The sequence below is a fragment of the Octodon degus genome, unplaced genomic scaffold, assembly GCF_000260255.1.
Source record: "Octodon degus isolate 3935 unplaced genomic scaffold, OctDeg1.0 scaffold00164, whole genome shotgun sequence".
Classification (NCBI taxonomy): Eukaryota; Metazoa; Chordata; class Mammalia; order Rodentia; family Octodontidae; genus Octodon; species Octodon degus.
In genome coordinates this window covers 5,445,294-5,458,555 of record NW_004524740.1, presented here as the reverse complement: position 1 = coordinate 5,458,555, position 13,262 = coordinate 5,445,294, and the positions used below count along the sequence as shown (strand labels likewise).

Sequence of the window (13,262 nt, the reverse complement as noted above, 5' to 3'; positions counted from 1 at the left end):
CAGAATGGGGAGTCTGAAACAGGAGAATCACTACAAGTTCAAGCTGCATAGTGAGACCCTGTACCAAATACATAAAATAAAAATGAAAATAATAAAAAGTTAAATGATTTGACCTTATTGCTAGTATACAATAAAAGCATTGTTGCAAGGCTCAGAAGAGTCTATTCTGTGAAAGAACCCTGCAGCATTATTTTCATATAATCCACTGTCCATAAGGTGTCAGAGTGGGTATCTTTTTTTCCTCTTTTGTGGTACCAGGGATTAAATCCAGGACCTGTGCATGATAGGCAAATGCTTTATCACTGATCTATATTTCAAGCCCTTTTTATTTTTATTTTTATTTTTTTTGGTGGAACCGGGAATTGAATTCAGACCCTTGCGCTTGCCAGGGAAGCACTTAGTCTACTGAGCCATCTCCCCAGCCCCCCCTTTTTAATTTTTATTCTGCAACAGAGTATCACTAAATTGCCCAGGCTGGCCTTGAACTTCCAACCCTGCTGCCTCAGCCTGAATAACTGGAGCTAAAGGTATACATAACTCTACCTGGCTGCTGCCAGAACCATTTTCTAAAACCCAAACCAGGGGCCAGTTTTGGCTCAACAATCTTTAGCTCAACAGTCTAAAGCACCTGCTTAGGCAAGATTAAGCAAGCATGCAGGGACCTCGGTTCAATCCCTGGTACTACATGCTGCACCAGCCCCACCCCTAGAGTGGGCTGAGCCAGCCACAAAGCAACAATGACAACAACAAACCCAAACAAGATGTTACTTTCTATTTTGAATCATCACATGGAATTTTACAGCACTTAGGAAGAATTGACATGGCACACAGGGCCAATTCTGCCTTATCGATCAGGGCTTTATCGTCTATCTCCACTGCAAATGTACCCCAATCTTTTGGCATCATAAGGTATCCTTATCCAAAATGACTGGAATGATTGGGAACAAGTGTTTTTTTGGATTAGCATCCCTAATCTAAAAACTCCTGAAATACTTTAAAATCCCAAACAATTTAAATGTGTCAATGCTCAAAAAGTTTTAGTGAACCAGATATGGTTGTATATGCCTGGAATCCGAGCACTCCAGAGGCTGAGGCAAGAAGACTTGCGTAAATTTGAGACTGGCTTAGACTACATAGTGAGTTCAACACCAGTCTGAACTGAAGTCCATAATGAAATACTGCCTCAGAAAATAAGAAAAACAAAGACAGGCAGGCACACACTTTCATTCTGGGAGTATACGGTACTTGAAGAAGAAAAAGACTACTTTCCACTTTACTACAGCAGCTCTACTTCTCTGTTTGCTACAGAGGTTCTGCCTTAAAATTTTGTAGGCAAAAAGGTACAACAAAATTACTGTACAACCTTTATTTAAATATGCTATTATTTAAGAAGTTATAGTTCATCATATTTTGTTAATATAATGAATATATTTTAGAAAACATCAATAAAGTTTTTAAAACAACTTTTAATGTTAAGTTTTCAGCTGTCCAAACTAACTTTCTGAGGGTCTCATAAAGGATGCATTAATACATAGCTCCACCTTATCTATTTCTGGTTTTTTGAGACAGGGTTTGCTATGTACTGCCTTGAACTCACTGCTGTAGCTCAGAACTGGCCTCCAACTAACAGCGATCCTCCTGCCTTAGTCTCCCAAGTACTGAGATTACAGGCATGCACCATCATACCCAGCTACAATTTATCTTTAACATACAACTTTTGCAGATTAAGCACTGCTGCCAATTGACATACATTTTTAAATGAACACCACCATATGAATTAACTGATGTTTTTGTACGTTGAATTTAGACAAAGTTACTCTTGGAAGTTAGGCTTGAAAATCTCTAAGCCCATTCACAAAAAAGAAACCTGTACTTATATATGGATTAAATCAGTGATGGCAAACCTTCTAGTGATTTCAATGCTATGAATGATACATGCCTTGGGGTTCACCATCACTGGATTAAACTGTCAATTAGATAATATAAATGGCAGAACTCATTAAAAATCTCCTAAAAGGCATTTTTAATTTGTTTCTGCATATAACACTTTTGGGCACTAGTAAAAGTAATTGAGTTGGTATGTTGTTCTTGTGGTATAAATGAAAAATTTAATTGCTAAGAAATACACTGTTTCCGCTTAGAGGAAATACGTAGATGAGAATTCAATGGTTCTTTTATACAACCAGAGAAAAATTATTTTACCTGTGGGCTGCAAAAGTGAGGCAGGTGGGCGAGGCTGTAAGCCCCACAAATTTTCCATACTGCTCCTGTCCTTAAGGTCCAACAAATGTATTAAGATTAAAGGATCAATGTCTAATAAACTGCTTGTAGCAGCAGAGCATAAATGTGCTCTTCTTGACATTCGGCTGCTGGCACCCACATACCCGTGGCTACTACCTGCAAAGAAATAAAGATATAGAAAATGTATATTTACACAAATTTAAGAATAAAGAAAATAAAAGATGTGGTTAATGTTTTTGAACACTGTGTACACAATCTATCTCTCAGGAGTTCATAATAAGAAGCACAAAGAAATACACCATATCATAGTGATTAAGTAGTAGTCTTATTAATACCCTGAATTCAAAAGCAATGACCTCATCTGGACCCTAAAAATAAAAAGACAACAAGTGTGTGCAATGTGCACAACTGAGGAGATGAGGAGTAATGGCAACAAAAACAAGATGGTGTCTTACAACCTGCAAGTCTTAAATGAATGAAGATAAATTCCAGTGGTGTAACAGATTCCAAAGAACAAGACGCAAAACTAAGAATCACCTCCAATTCTCTGGATGCTAAAATGTTTGGTCATGACAGTTTAGTAGACTTTTTTTCTGAATTGATTAATATTAGAGTACAACTTGAAGTTTTTTGACTATACTCGTTAATGACTAGTGCACATTATAGACATCTATATTTCCTGGCACCTAAAGGCAAGGAAAGCAGCTGACTTTTCTTTGGTGACTATTATGTCTAGCAATGAGGTACAAAATGTTGCTTAAAATTAATCTTCAATAAAGCTAAATATATTCAAAAGAGACAATCTTTTTAAAAAATGCTACATACATCAGTGTTAGATTGCTTACTTACCATGGATGAGGCTGTGTTTAAGTTTTAGGAACACACACACACCCCACTATATATGCAAGAAAATTTAAAGTAGAAGTAGGTAATACAAAGATAATTAAGTCTAGTCAGGCATGGTGGCACACTTCTGTAATCCCAGCACTCTGGAAGACTAAGGCAGGAGGATTCCAAGTTTGAGCCCAGTTAAGCAACTTGTGTCAACAAAGAGGTAGAGACTATAGAGATAAATGAATTCAGTACAAAAACCATAGGTTTGATCCCTGTTATCATTTAAGAAACAAAATATAAAACCATGCATGTATGAGTGTGTGTGTGTGTGTGTGTGTGTGTGTGTGTGTGTATAAGATAAATCTAGCCCAGAACACAGGAGTATTTATGAGAGGTTCAACCCTAAATAATGTTGGGGAACAGTTCTATTTATTTAGAAGCTTTGGGTCAAGTGGTAATTTGCATGTTTTTCTCTTTTTTGTTTTCTTTTCTTTTCAGGAGCATTTATGAGAGGTTCAGCCCAAAATACTGTTGGGGAAAAGTTCTATTTATTTAGAAGCTTTAGGCCAAATAGTAATTCGCATGTTTTTCTTTATGTATTTTCTTTTTTTACATGTATTTAGTACAGGGTATAGTGGGTCTCACTACAAAGATCATGGTGATTTTCCTGCTTTCAGCCTCCTAAGCGCTGGAATTATAGACGCGCGCCACCACATCCAGTCTCATTCAAATTCTCAGCGTGCCCCAGGGCTTGGGCTGGCATGGCACTCCGGGGATTGAACCCCAGTCCCCATGTCTGCCTAAGCAGGCGTTTAAATCTGCGAAGCTATCTGGCCGGCTCTTTTATTTATGTATTTAATACAGGGTCTCAACGCAGCTTGGACTTGTAGTGAGTCTCCTGGTTTTAGTCTCTCCAGCGCTGGGATTGTAGGCATGCACCACCATGCCTGGTCTCAGTGCCCAATTCAGTGTGCCTGGGGACAGGGCCAGCGAAGCATGTGGTGCCGGGGATTGAACCCGTCCCTGTGCTTGCTTAAATAGGCATTTAATCTGCTGGGCTATTCTACCAGCCCTTGCATGTCTTGCATTTATTTTCAAATTCTCCTGTCCTCAACTATCTTCTACTTCTTATTTCCTAGAATAAGAAATGATGACATCCTAAGGATGCTGTTGCTAATTTATGTCACTGCCAATTTTTCTACCCAGTCTGTGTCCACTAAAACGACCATTAAATTACAGGAAACTATCCCCCCTTACACTGAAACTTCACCTCTTACTACAAGTTCCCAAATTAAGCTATATATCAGTAGCTGGAGAAGATTAAACTATTCCTTGTTCTACTGCAGATACACTGAGAGAATACTGCAGGTAGGACTGAGGCTCTATTTCCAAAAAGCTACTCAGGTAATTATAAAATATGGTAAACTACAGGTGTTCATAACATATAGTAAATCTTGTGGGGCTGAAGACCTTGTGGGGCTTGACAGTCTAAGCACTTGCCTGGCAAGCACCAGGACCCAGGTTCAATCCTTGGTACCATATGCTGTGCCAGCCCCAGAAGCCTGGGCACACCAAGCAGACCAGTGAAACTGGGCGTGGGGGCACACACCTATAATCCCAGTGCTGGGGAGGCTGAGACAGGAGAATCACTACAAGTTTCAGCTGCTTAGTGAGTCCCTGTACCAAATAAATAAATAAATAAAAGATTAAAAAAAAAATTCCTTGTCATTATACCTACAGCCTGATACCTAGTTTTCCTTTTAGAATATAAATTGCTCAGTCTCCTATGTTATGCACACCTAAAGTACAAACAGCAGTTAGCAGTCTCCTGGTTCTCACTGCTCTTCCAGGCCACCATTCTTACCATGCAACAAAAACTCCTTTCTTTGGAGGTTTATACACTTTGGCTACTCCCTGTCCACATGATCATTCTTTTCTATTATCATATACCAGGATAGACATCAAGGGGCTTAGCAGCTATTTCAGTTTCCCTCTTACAGTTAATGTTGCCACCATTCTGTGTATATGTACACATGTATGTCTTCTACATAAGTGTATAGCCTAATCAGTATTCACAAAGCAATTTACATCAAGGTGAAGAAACATATTTACTGACACCCCAGAATCCCTACCATACATCAAAGTCCTATTTCTATTCCACAGGAAAGAAGGGAGCAGAAGATGGCTGGTGGGATAAAGCAAGCCTAAAGTGGTGTATAGCCTCACTCCAATCCCCTCCTGTACCTTATTATAAAGGTGATTTCTGGCAATATAAGTCCCCTTTATCTCAAGATACAGCTTTAAATAAAACCATTTTTTCCCCTCCCTTCAACAAAGATGTCTTCCTGTGATTTGTGAGTGGTGAGAAAATAGACTTATATATGTATATTCTAAAATCCACACTATAATATATAGCACTTTAAACACCACAAACTACACAGAGCAGTGGATACCACCTGCTAAAATATGTTATGGTCCAAAAAAAGAGCAAAGAGACAAGACAAAATGGCATGCAGGGCTTGGCTGCTATACCTGGAAGTCCTGAAGCAGCTGCATCTTCCATGAGTTCTCCCTCTTCCAATTCCATGTTGTTATATTCTACATCATTTTCTCCAGACCTAAGAATAAAAAAATCATTATCATTACATTAAATGTAATTAACATTTTTATTTGTTCTTCATAAGCAAATTTCATAATAGTACACAGCTTTCTTCTGTGAAAATAGAATAGTTACAACTCAAAATTTTTGTCAGCATTATACATATGAGTACTGTTAGCATTTAAACAACTTCTTAAAAACAAAGGTATGTTAACAACATTGAAAATCAGAAAATTTGAGGACCACTGTAAATAGAAGATATTTAAATAGAAGATATTACAGGTTTAAAGTACTGCTAATAGCAGTAAAAGTACTCTTAAAATAATGTATTCAACAAAAAAGTACAAATTCTTACATGTAATTAAAATAAATTTCAAAAGTAAATGCTGCTGCTTCCCATTAGGACTTACAAAGCATCCTACACTAAAACAAACAAATACTGCTACTGTTAAGTACTTTAAGTATTACTCTGAAGAGTACAAATCAAGCTACGCTTATATATTTAAAGAAATTTGAAGATCAGCTTCCAGCTTCACAGTGTAGGGAGATCTGCAGAACTGTCCTCAATTGAAACTTATGAAAAACATTTCTAAAAATCATTTATAAGCTGGGTGTTGTGCTGTAGGACTGCAGTTCTAGCACTCTGGGAGGCTAAAGCATGTGAGACTCCAGGCTGGGCAAATGAGCAAGACCTGTTCTTAAACTAAAAAGAGGGTTGAAGGCTGGGAATAGTAGCATACACTCCTAACCCCAGCACTTTGAAGACTGAGGCAAGAGTACCATGAGTCTGAGGCTAACCTAGGCTACAAAGTGAGTTCAAGATCAGCCTGAATTATGGAAAGATCCTGTTTCAAACAAAACAAAAACCAAAACAATACAAAGGACAGTAAAGTCACATTTCGAGAGTGGTTATCCCAGGGTGAGAAAAAGAGGGCTGGAAATACAGCTTAGTAGAGTGCTTTCTTTCATGTACAATGTCCCTGGTTCTAACCCCAGCAGTACAAAAAGCCAAAATAAAACAAAGCAAAAATCATTTCAAGATTCTGGAAATGGTACTAAAGGGACAAAGCTAATGGAAAACATTTGCCAAAAAAAAAAAAAAAAAAGGTATTAAAATTTCATTAGAGGAATGTGCATTTGTGGTATCTCAACCAAAAGCACTCTTGTTCGTACACTTAAAAAAGGATCTATATATGTAGCTCAGCTGGAAGGCTCTGGATTCAATTCTTGAACTACTGAAAAAAGGAAAGAAAAAAATGAACTCTAAGGTAAAAAGCCAAAAAGAATGCAATTGGAGAGGCTGAGTGTGGTGGCCCACACCTGTAATACCAGCACTTGGAAGGCTGAGGTAGAACAGTCGTTGCATGTCTGAGACCAGCCTGGGCTACAAAGTGAACTGCAACAATTGAAAAATATGCAAAAATACAAAACATTTTACGATAAAGACAGATTTTAAACAGATAAAATGATGTTCAGTATTATTAGTTATGGGGGAGATACAAATTTAGCCAAATGAAGGATGCCTTCACACCTAACAAAATAATTGAAATAAAAAATAATGACAACACTATGCCTGGCAAGGGCAAGATCCTGAGTTCAATCCCTGATACTGCAAAAATAAACAAAATTTTAAAATGACAACACTATATGCAGGTGAGGAATCAGAGAAACAATCACTCATACTCTGCTGGTAAGAATGTAAAATATTACAGCCATTCTAGAAAATTCTTAAGGTTTTCTTTCAGAACTAAATATGCAAATGCAAAAAATGATGTCCAAACCTAGATGCATCCTAGATATCGTTTAATGAGTGAACAGATAAGCAAACTAGGCACATCCACAAATAGACCAGTGATGGTGAGCTTTTCAGAGCTTTCAGTTATATAGTCTGCTGAGACATGTGTCCCATAGGTATATCACTACTGACACAGAACACCACTCAACAATAAAAAGAATGAGCTAGTTACACATGCCATAACCTGAATGGATCTCCTGAAAACTATGCTGAGGGAGGAAAAGCCAATCCTTTAAGGCAGTAGCGACAAACCTACGACATTCATGTTGCAGCAGGCATGCAGAGTCCTCTGTCATGATGCGAACCAAGTGGCCCTAGCACTGAAGTATCAGACAATAACTGTTTTTCTAAACTAAAACCTCAGTATTTGGGTTTAACTGTAGTGTTTGCCCTCTTTAATAAATAAGTGGATTGTGGGTTGTAGGTTGGGCACTCAGTCTTTAACGTTTTTGCCATCACTGTTTTAAGGTTCTCTACTGTCTGAGCCCATTTACACAGCATTCTTTAGAGGAAAAAATTACAGAAATGAAATGAATAAATCAAAAGTTAGTATTACAGATTTTTAGATAAATAAAATAGAACTGCTTGATTTGAATGAACATGGAACATTTATAGTTTATTCTTTTGATAGTAATTCTTTGACACTCCACTCTCCCATTATGGTGATTAAACCCAGGACTTTTGTTGTGAGCTGTGTACGTAACTTTTCATTTTGCCTTGGTTTCATTTTGGGTTTTTGTTTGTTCTTGGGGGCTTGAGTTTTTTTGTTTGGCTGTTTATTGTCTTTTTGAGATAGACTTTTGTGGTGCAGTTCAGGTTGACCTTGAACGCATTTTGTAGCCTAGACTGGCCTCAAATTCGAAATGATCCTCCTGCCTCAGCCTCCTGAGAGCTGGGATTACAGGCATGTGTTACCACACCTGGCATGTTTTTTTGGTTTTTGAGACATTGTTCTTGTTGACTAAGATGGCCTCCAATTCAGTGCTGGAACTACAGGCACACACCACCATGTCCAGATTGTAGTTATATCTCAGTTTGACTGCTATGTCTCTAGACTTTATTTCAAAATTGTCCTGGGAGAATTGAATTTTATGTAAATAAAACTTCCTTCTCATACCAAAGCTTTCATCAAATTGACTTTTTAAACATTTCTCTGTTAGTCTTAACTTCACCTACAATGACAGTCCAGCAATTATAATTCATAATGACAGCACGGATTAATTCATTCCTTTTATAGATGAGAAAATGGGCCCACAATTTATTTGGATAATGATTTTTATTTATTTTTTGTTTTTTTGATGGAACTGGGGATTGAACTCAGGCCCTTGCACTTGCTGGGAAATAGCTTATTCCACTGAGCCATCTCCCTAGCCCTGGATAATGATTTTTAAACTAGAAAATATTCATCTTTTCCTTTTTACTTGTCTTCCTGTACTTTGTACCTCCATGGTCTTTCTGCAGATATTACTATATATGTTCATTCTGATACTTTTTTCTTTTTACTATGAATAATTATGAATTTAGAAATGGTTTAAAAAATAATGCAGATCCCAATACACTTCACCCAATTTTCCCTAAATTGTAAAGCTATAGTAAAACATCACAATCAGGATACTGACATTGATATAGTCAAGATACGAGGCCTTTCCATTACAGCCAGGTGTAGTGGTGGACACCTGAAATCACAGTACTCAGGAGGCTGAGGCAGGGTGATCATTTCAAGTTTGAGGCCAGCATGGGCTACATAGTGAGCTCAAGGGCAGCCTGAACTACATAGCAAGATCCTCTTAACAAACAAAACAGCAATAATAAAACCTATTTCCATCACCATAAGAATTCCTGTTTTTAATAATGTCTCAGTTACTTTTCTTTCATTGCTGGAACAAAATATCCGACACCCAAAATCAAAGAAGGAAATGTTTATTTAGCTCATGGTTAGTGGAGGTTTCAGTCCATACTCACCTGGCTCTAAAGCAGAGTGGCACATGGCAGAGGGCAGCAGCTCATGGAGGCTTAAAAAGCAAAGAGCCTAAAAAGGAGGAGCAGTGGCTGGAATGGCTAGCAAGCCTCTCTCCCTTCCTTATATTGTATTCAGGCTTTCTGCCCCAGGAGAGGTATAGGACTCACACCCATAATCCCAGCACTGAATCATGAATTAATCACAAACTCTAGAAGCCTGCCCCAGTGACTCCCTAAGGCTTTGGGGGATAACTAGAAATAAACTATGATATTCCGCCCAAACCGTAACAAATAGTCATACCTTTTTTGCCACCTCAGTCTTCTCTTTAATCCCTGAGAATTAACATTCAACCCCTCAAAACCAAACAACAACAAAAAAAGAAAAACCCAAAATGAAAGCAAAGCAAAATGAAGTCTGTGTACCTGGGTTCAATCACCATAATGGGAGAGTGGAGTATCAAAGAATTACTATCAAAAGAATAAACTATAAATGTTCCATGTGCATTCAAATCAAGCAGTTCTATTTTATTTATCTAAAAATCTGTAATACTAACTTTTGACTTAGGAACTATACTTAGGCTTCACATTGTAGGTAATCGACCCATTTCAGACTACTTTCTATAAATGCTAAAGAAGGAATACTAAGTGAAAATGTGATGCCCTAGATTCAGTCCTAGCACACCCCCCCCCACACACACACACAGACAAAACAACAAAAAGAACCCACTTCCACCTTACTCTTGTATAAACAGCTGATGCAAGGCTGGGTCAGAGAAAATACAAGATAAGTAAGTGTGGGTTAGCTTACAGCAACAGAAATTGAGAAAATGCCTAAAAACTGATAGGGACATTTCAAAAGAATCTGAGTTAGCTATAACATGTTACCACCAGTCAAATCTGGGATAATACCACTAATAGTAAGGAATTAAAACTAATGGATAAAAGAATACCACTGATTGGGAAAAATGAAAAAATAGTAATGATATAAACTGGCCAATGGGGCTGAAACAAAAGTGCTTTAAGATAGAATTCCAATTAATTAATGTAGAAGGAATAATGGAATTAGAAAATCATCATCTGGCAATTAACAGAGCCTATAATCCTAGCTATTTGGGAAGTTGAGGCAAAAAAATTTCAATTTTCAGGCTGATTTACAAAGACTTGTTTAAGGATAAATTTTTTATATATATAGGGGAAGGAAAGCAAAAGGAAGTAGCTTAGTGGTACAGCACTTGTCTAGCATGCATGAGGTCTTGGATTCAATCCCTAGTATCACTATCAACTCCCCCAAAAAATCGATAATGGGACAGACTAAAATGTGTATCCATGATATACTGAAAAGGAGGTACCATCATTTCTACACTGCTCCTGCTAAAAACAAATAACCTCGATTTAATCATGAAGAAATAGACTATTCCAAATTAAGGGAGACTTCCTACAAAGGAACTGTTCTGTATTTTTTAAAAGTAGTAATCATAAAGAAATATATATATATATATATATATATATATATATAGAGAGAGAGAGAGAGAGAGAGAGAGAGAGAGAAAGAGAGAGAGAGAGAGAGAGAGAGAGAGAGAGAGAGAATGCGCACGCACAAACTAGCCAGCCAGACATCTCAAAACAGATTAAAGAGGTTTAATAACAAAATGTAAAGACATCCCAGAATAAATCTTGGACCATATAAAGGATAACACTGACAATGTTTTTAAAAGGTTAAAAGAAGGGGCCGGCCTGTGCACTCAGCCGGGACTCCCACCTCCAGATGGAATGTTCTCTACCTGATATGTTTAATTGTCATGAGCCTAACACCTCTCGAAAGTTGATCTGGCTGATTTTAATGTCTGCCTTTTCATGTTCCTCTGTTCTTTCTGCTGCCCCTGCGTGTGTGGTCATGGGATTGTGGTGACAGTGACCACTGTGAAGGGGGTCTCTGGCCAAAATCCAACCCAGAACAGTACCACCAGAGACAGAGTGGAAGGGGCCCCTTTCGAAGGTGCCATTCTGCTCAGCCAAGACAGTGGCATTTACAGCTCACCTTGACAGAGGAACATGTAATGTAATTGAAAATAAGGTCCAATGACCTGGAGAGCATTAGAACTGGTTACATTGTGAACGGAATGAAGTTGTTCACTGAGTAACTTGGATTAAGTTTTCATGCACCGGCAAAAATGTATTTACTAGATTTCTACATCGTGCTCTGCTTTCCTTTGTAATTTGTAGCCCTCAAAGATTTTTTTAAAAAAATAAAGTCCATCATTACACTTAAAAAAAAAGGGGGAGGGGCTGGGGAGATAGCTCAGTGGAATAAGCACTTGGCCTGGCAAGCGCAAGGACCTGAGTTCAATGCCCGGTTCCGCAAAAAAAAAAAAGGGGGGGGGGGGAGGGGCTGGGGAGATAGCTCCGTGGTATAATCACCTGCCTGGCAAGCCTAAGGTCATAAGTTTGACCCCTTGTAGCCCCCCCCCAAAAAAAAAAGGGTTAAAAGATATAAGATGTAAAAAAACTGCTATTTTCACTTATGAGCCTTGGTTAATGCTTCTAATTCTGTAGTGGAAGTTAATGTGGGATACTTACATAGTTTCTTCATCAATGTCATTTTCTTCTGTGTTACTTGTTGCTGTGGAACTAGCAGAAGAACTGCTGCCATCAAGATGATTAACTTCGTCTTCACCAACAAGATCCAGATCCAGGTCTCCATCTGAAAGTTCATGCTAGATTAAGGCAAAAACAAGATTTGTTTCCACTCAGTTGGGTCATCCAAGCTAAGCCAAGATGCAAGCAAACACTGATGAATACCACCTAGAGAAAACTCACACAACTGCACTGACTGATGTCATTATAAACACGTTATGGTCAATTTCAGCTGGGCCCTCAGATCAACTAGAAATGCTTCACATACTCTATATCAGCTTCCAGTAAGGTTCCTCAAATAGTATTACCTCAAACAATTACTCAAGATCCACCTAACCTTTACACTGCTCAATGTAATTAAAAATTCAAATTTCTCATCTCAAAAACAAGTACAAGACAATCTTCTCTATATACACTTGTATTAACTAAAAATCACAAACGTTTCTTTTGGGAGAAGGGAGCATTCCTGGAGACTTGACCCAAGACATCTGCAGAAGCTGCAGCCTGTTTTCACTTTGAGACTGGGTCTTGCTAAACTGGTAAACTGCTAAATTGCCCAGGCTAGACTCAAATTTGCGACCCTCCTCCCACAGCCTTGTAGAATGCTAGGAATATAGGCATGTACTACAAATACTTCTTAAATTATAATTCTGGTTATTGATTAGCTAGGAGAAAACTAATCTCCCAAGTCTCAAATCATTGTATCTGCATATGCAATGATAAAGTACCTTGGGGAATAAAAATGTAATACTTTTTTTTTTTTGTATTTAGGACAGGGTATACAGGGTCTCACTGTGTAGATCAGACTCACAGTGATCCTCCTGTTTACAGCCTTCCAAATTCTGGGATTACAAGAGCATGCCACCACACCCCATCTCAATCCCAGTCTCAGTGTGCCCCAGGGGTGGGGCTGGCACAGCAGGCCTGGGGATCAAACCCCTGGTCCCTGTGTCTGCCTAAGCAGGTGCTTCAATCCACTAAGCTATTTGGCTGGCCCTTGTAACACTTTTTAAAATCTATAATTGCATTAGTTTAAGAATGTACATTAGAATTTGCTTTATAGATTGCATAGTTTTCTGTAATAAATTTTAGAACTTAGAAAATCTTTTGACTCAACTATGACTTATAAACACTAACATTTGTAGAAGACCATCAATAATGAAACTCAGTGGACAATATTGTCAATATCATGTTTCATAT

The 13,262-nt window shown here is 38.1% G+C and overlaps 1 protein-coding gene across 2 annotated transcripts in view; it reads right to left on the bottom strand.

Annotated features, from left to right (window-relative positions):
* Nucleotides 1-13,262, bottom strand: part of Trim37 (tripartite motif containing 37) — a 121,360-nt gene that overhangs the window by 47,795 nt on the left and 60,303 nt on the right. For both annotated transcript variants that reach the window (XM_023703115.1, XM_023703114.1), the window contains exons 12-14: nt 12,006-12,142; nt 5,608-5,693; nt 2,203-2,397 (exon numbers count right to left, since the gene is read on the bottom strand). In XM_023703115.1, the coding sequence (XP_023558883.1) occupies nt 2,203-2,397; nt 5,608-5,693; nt 12,006-12,142 (418 nt within the window). The remainder of the gene's footprint in view (nt 1-2,202; nt 2,398-5,607; nt 5,694-12,005; nt 12,143-13,262) is intronic.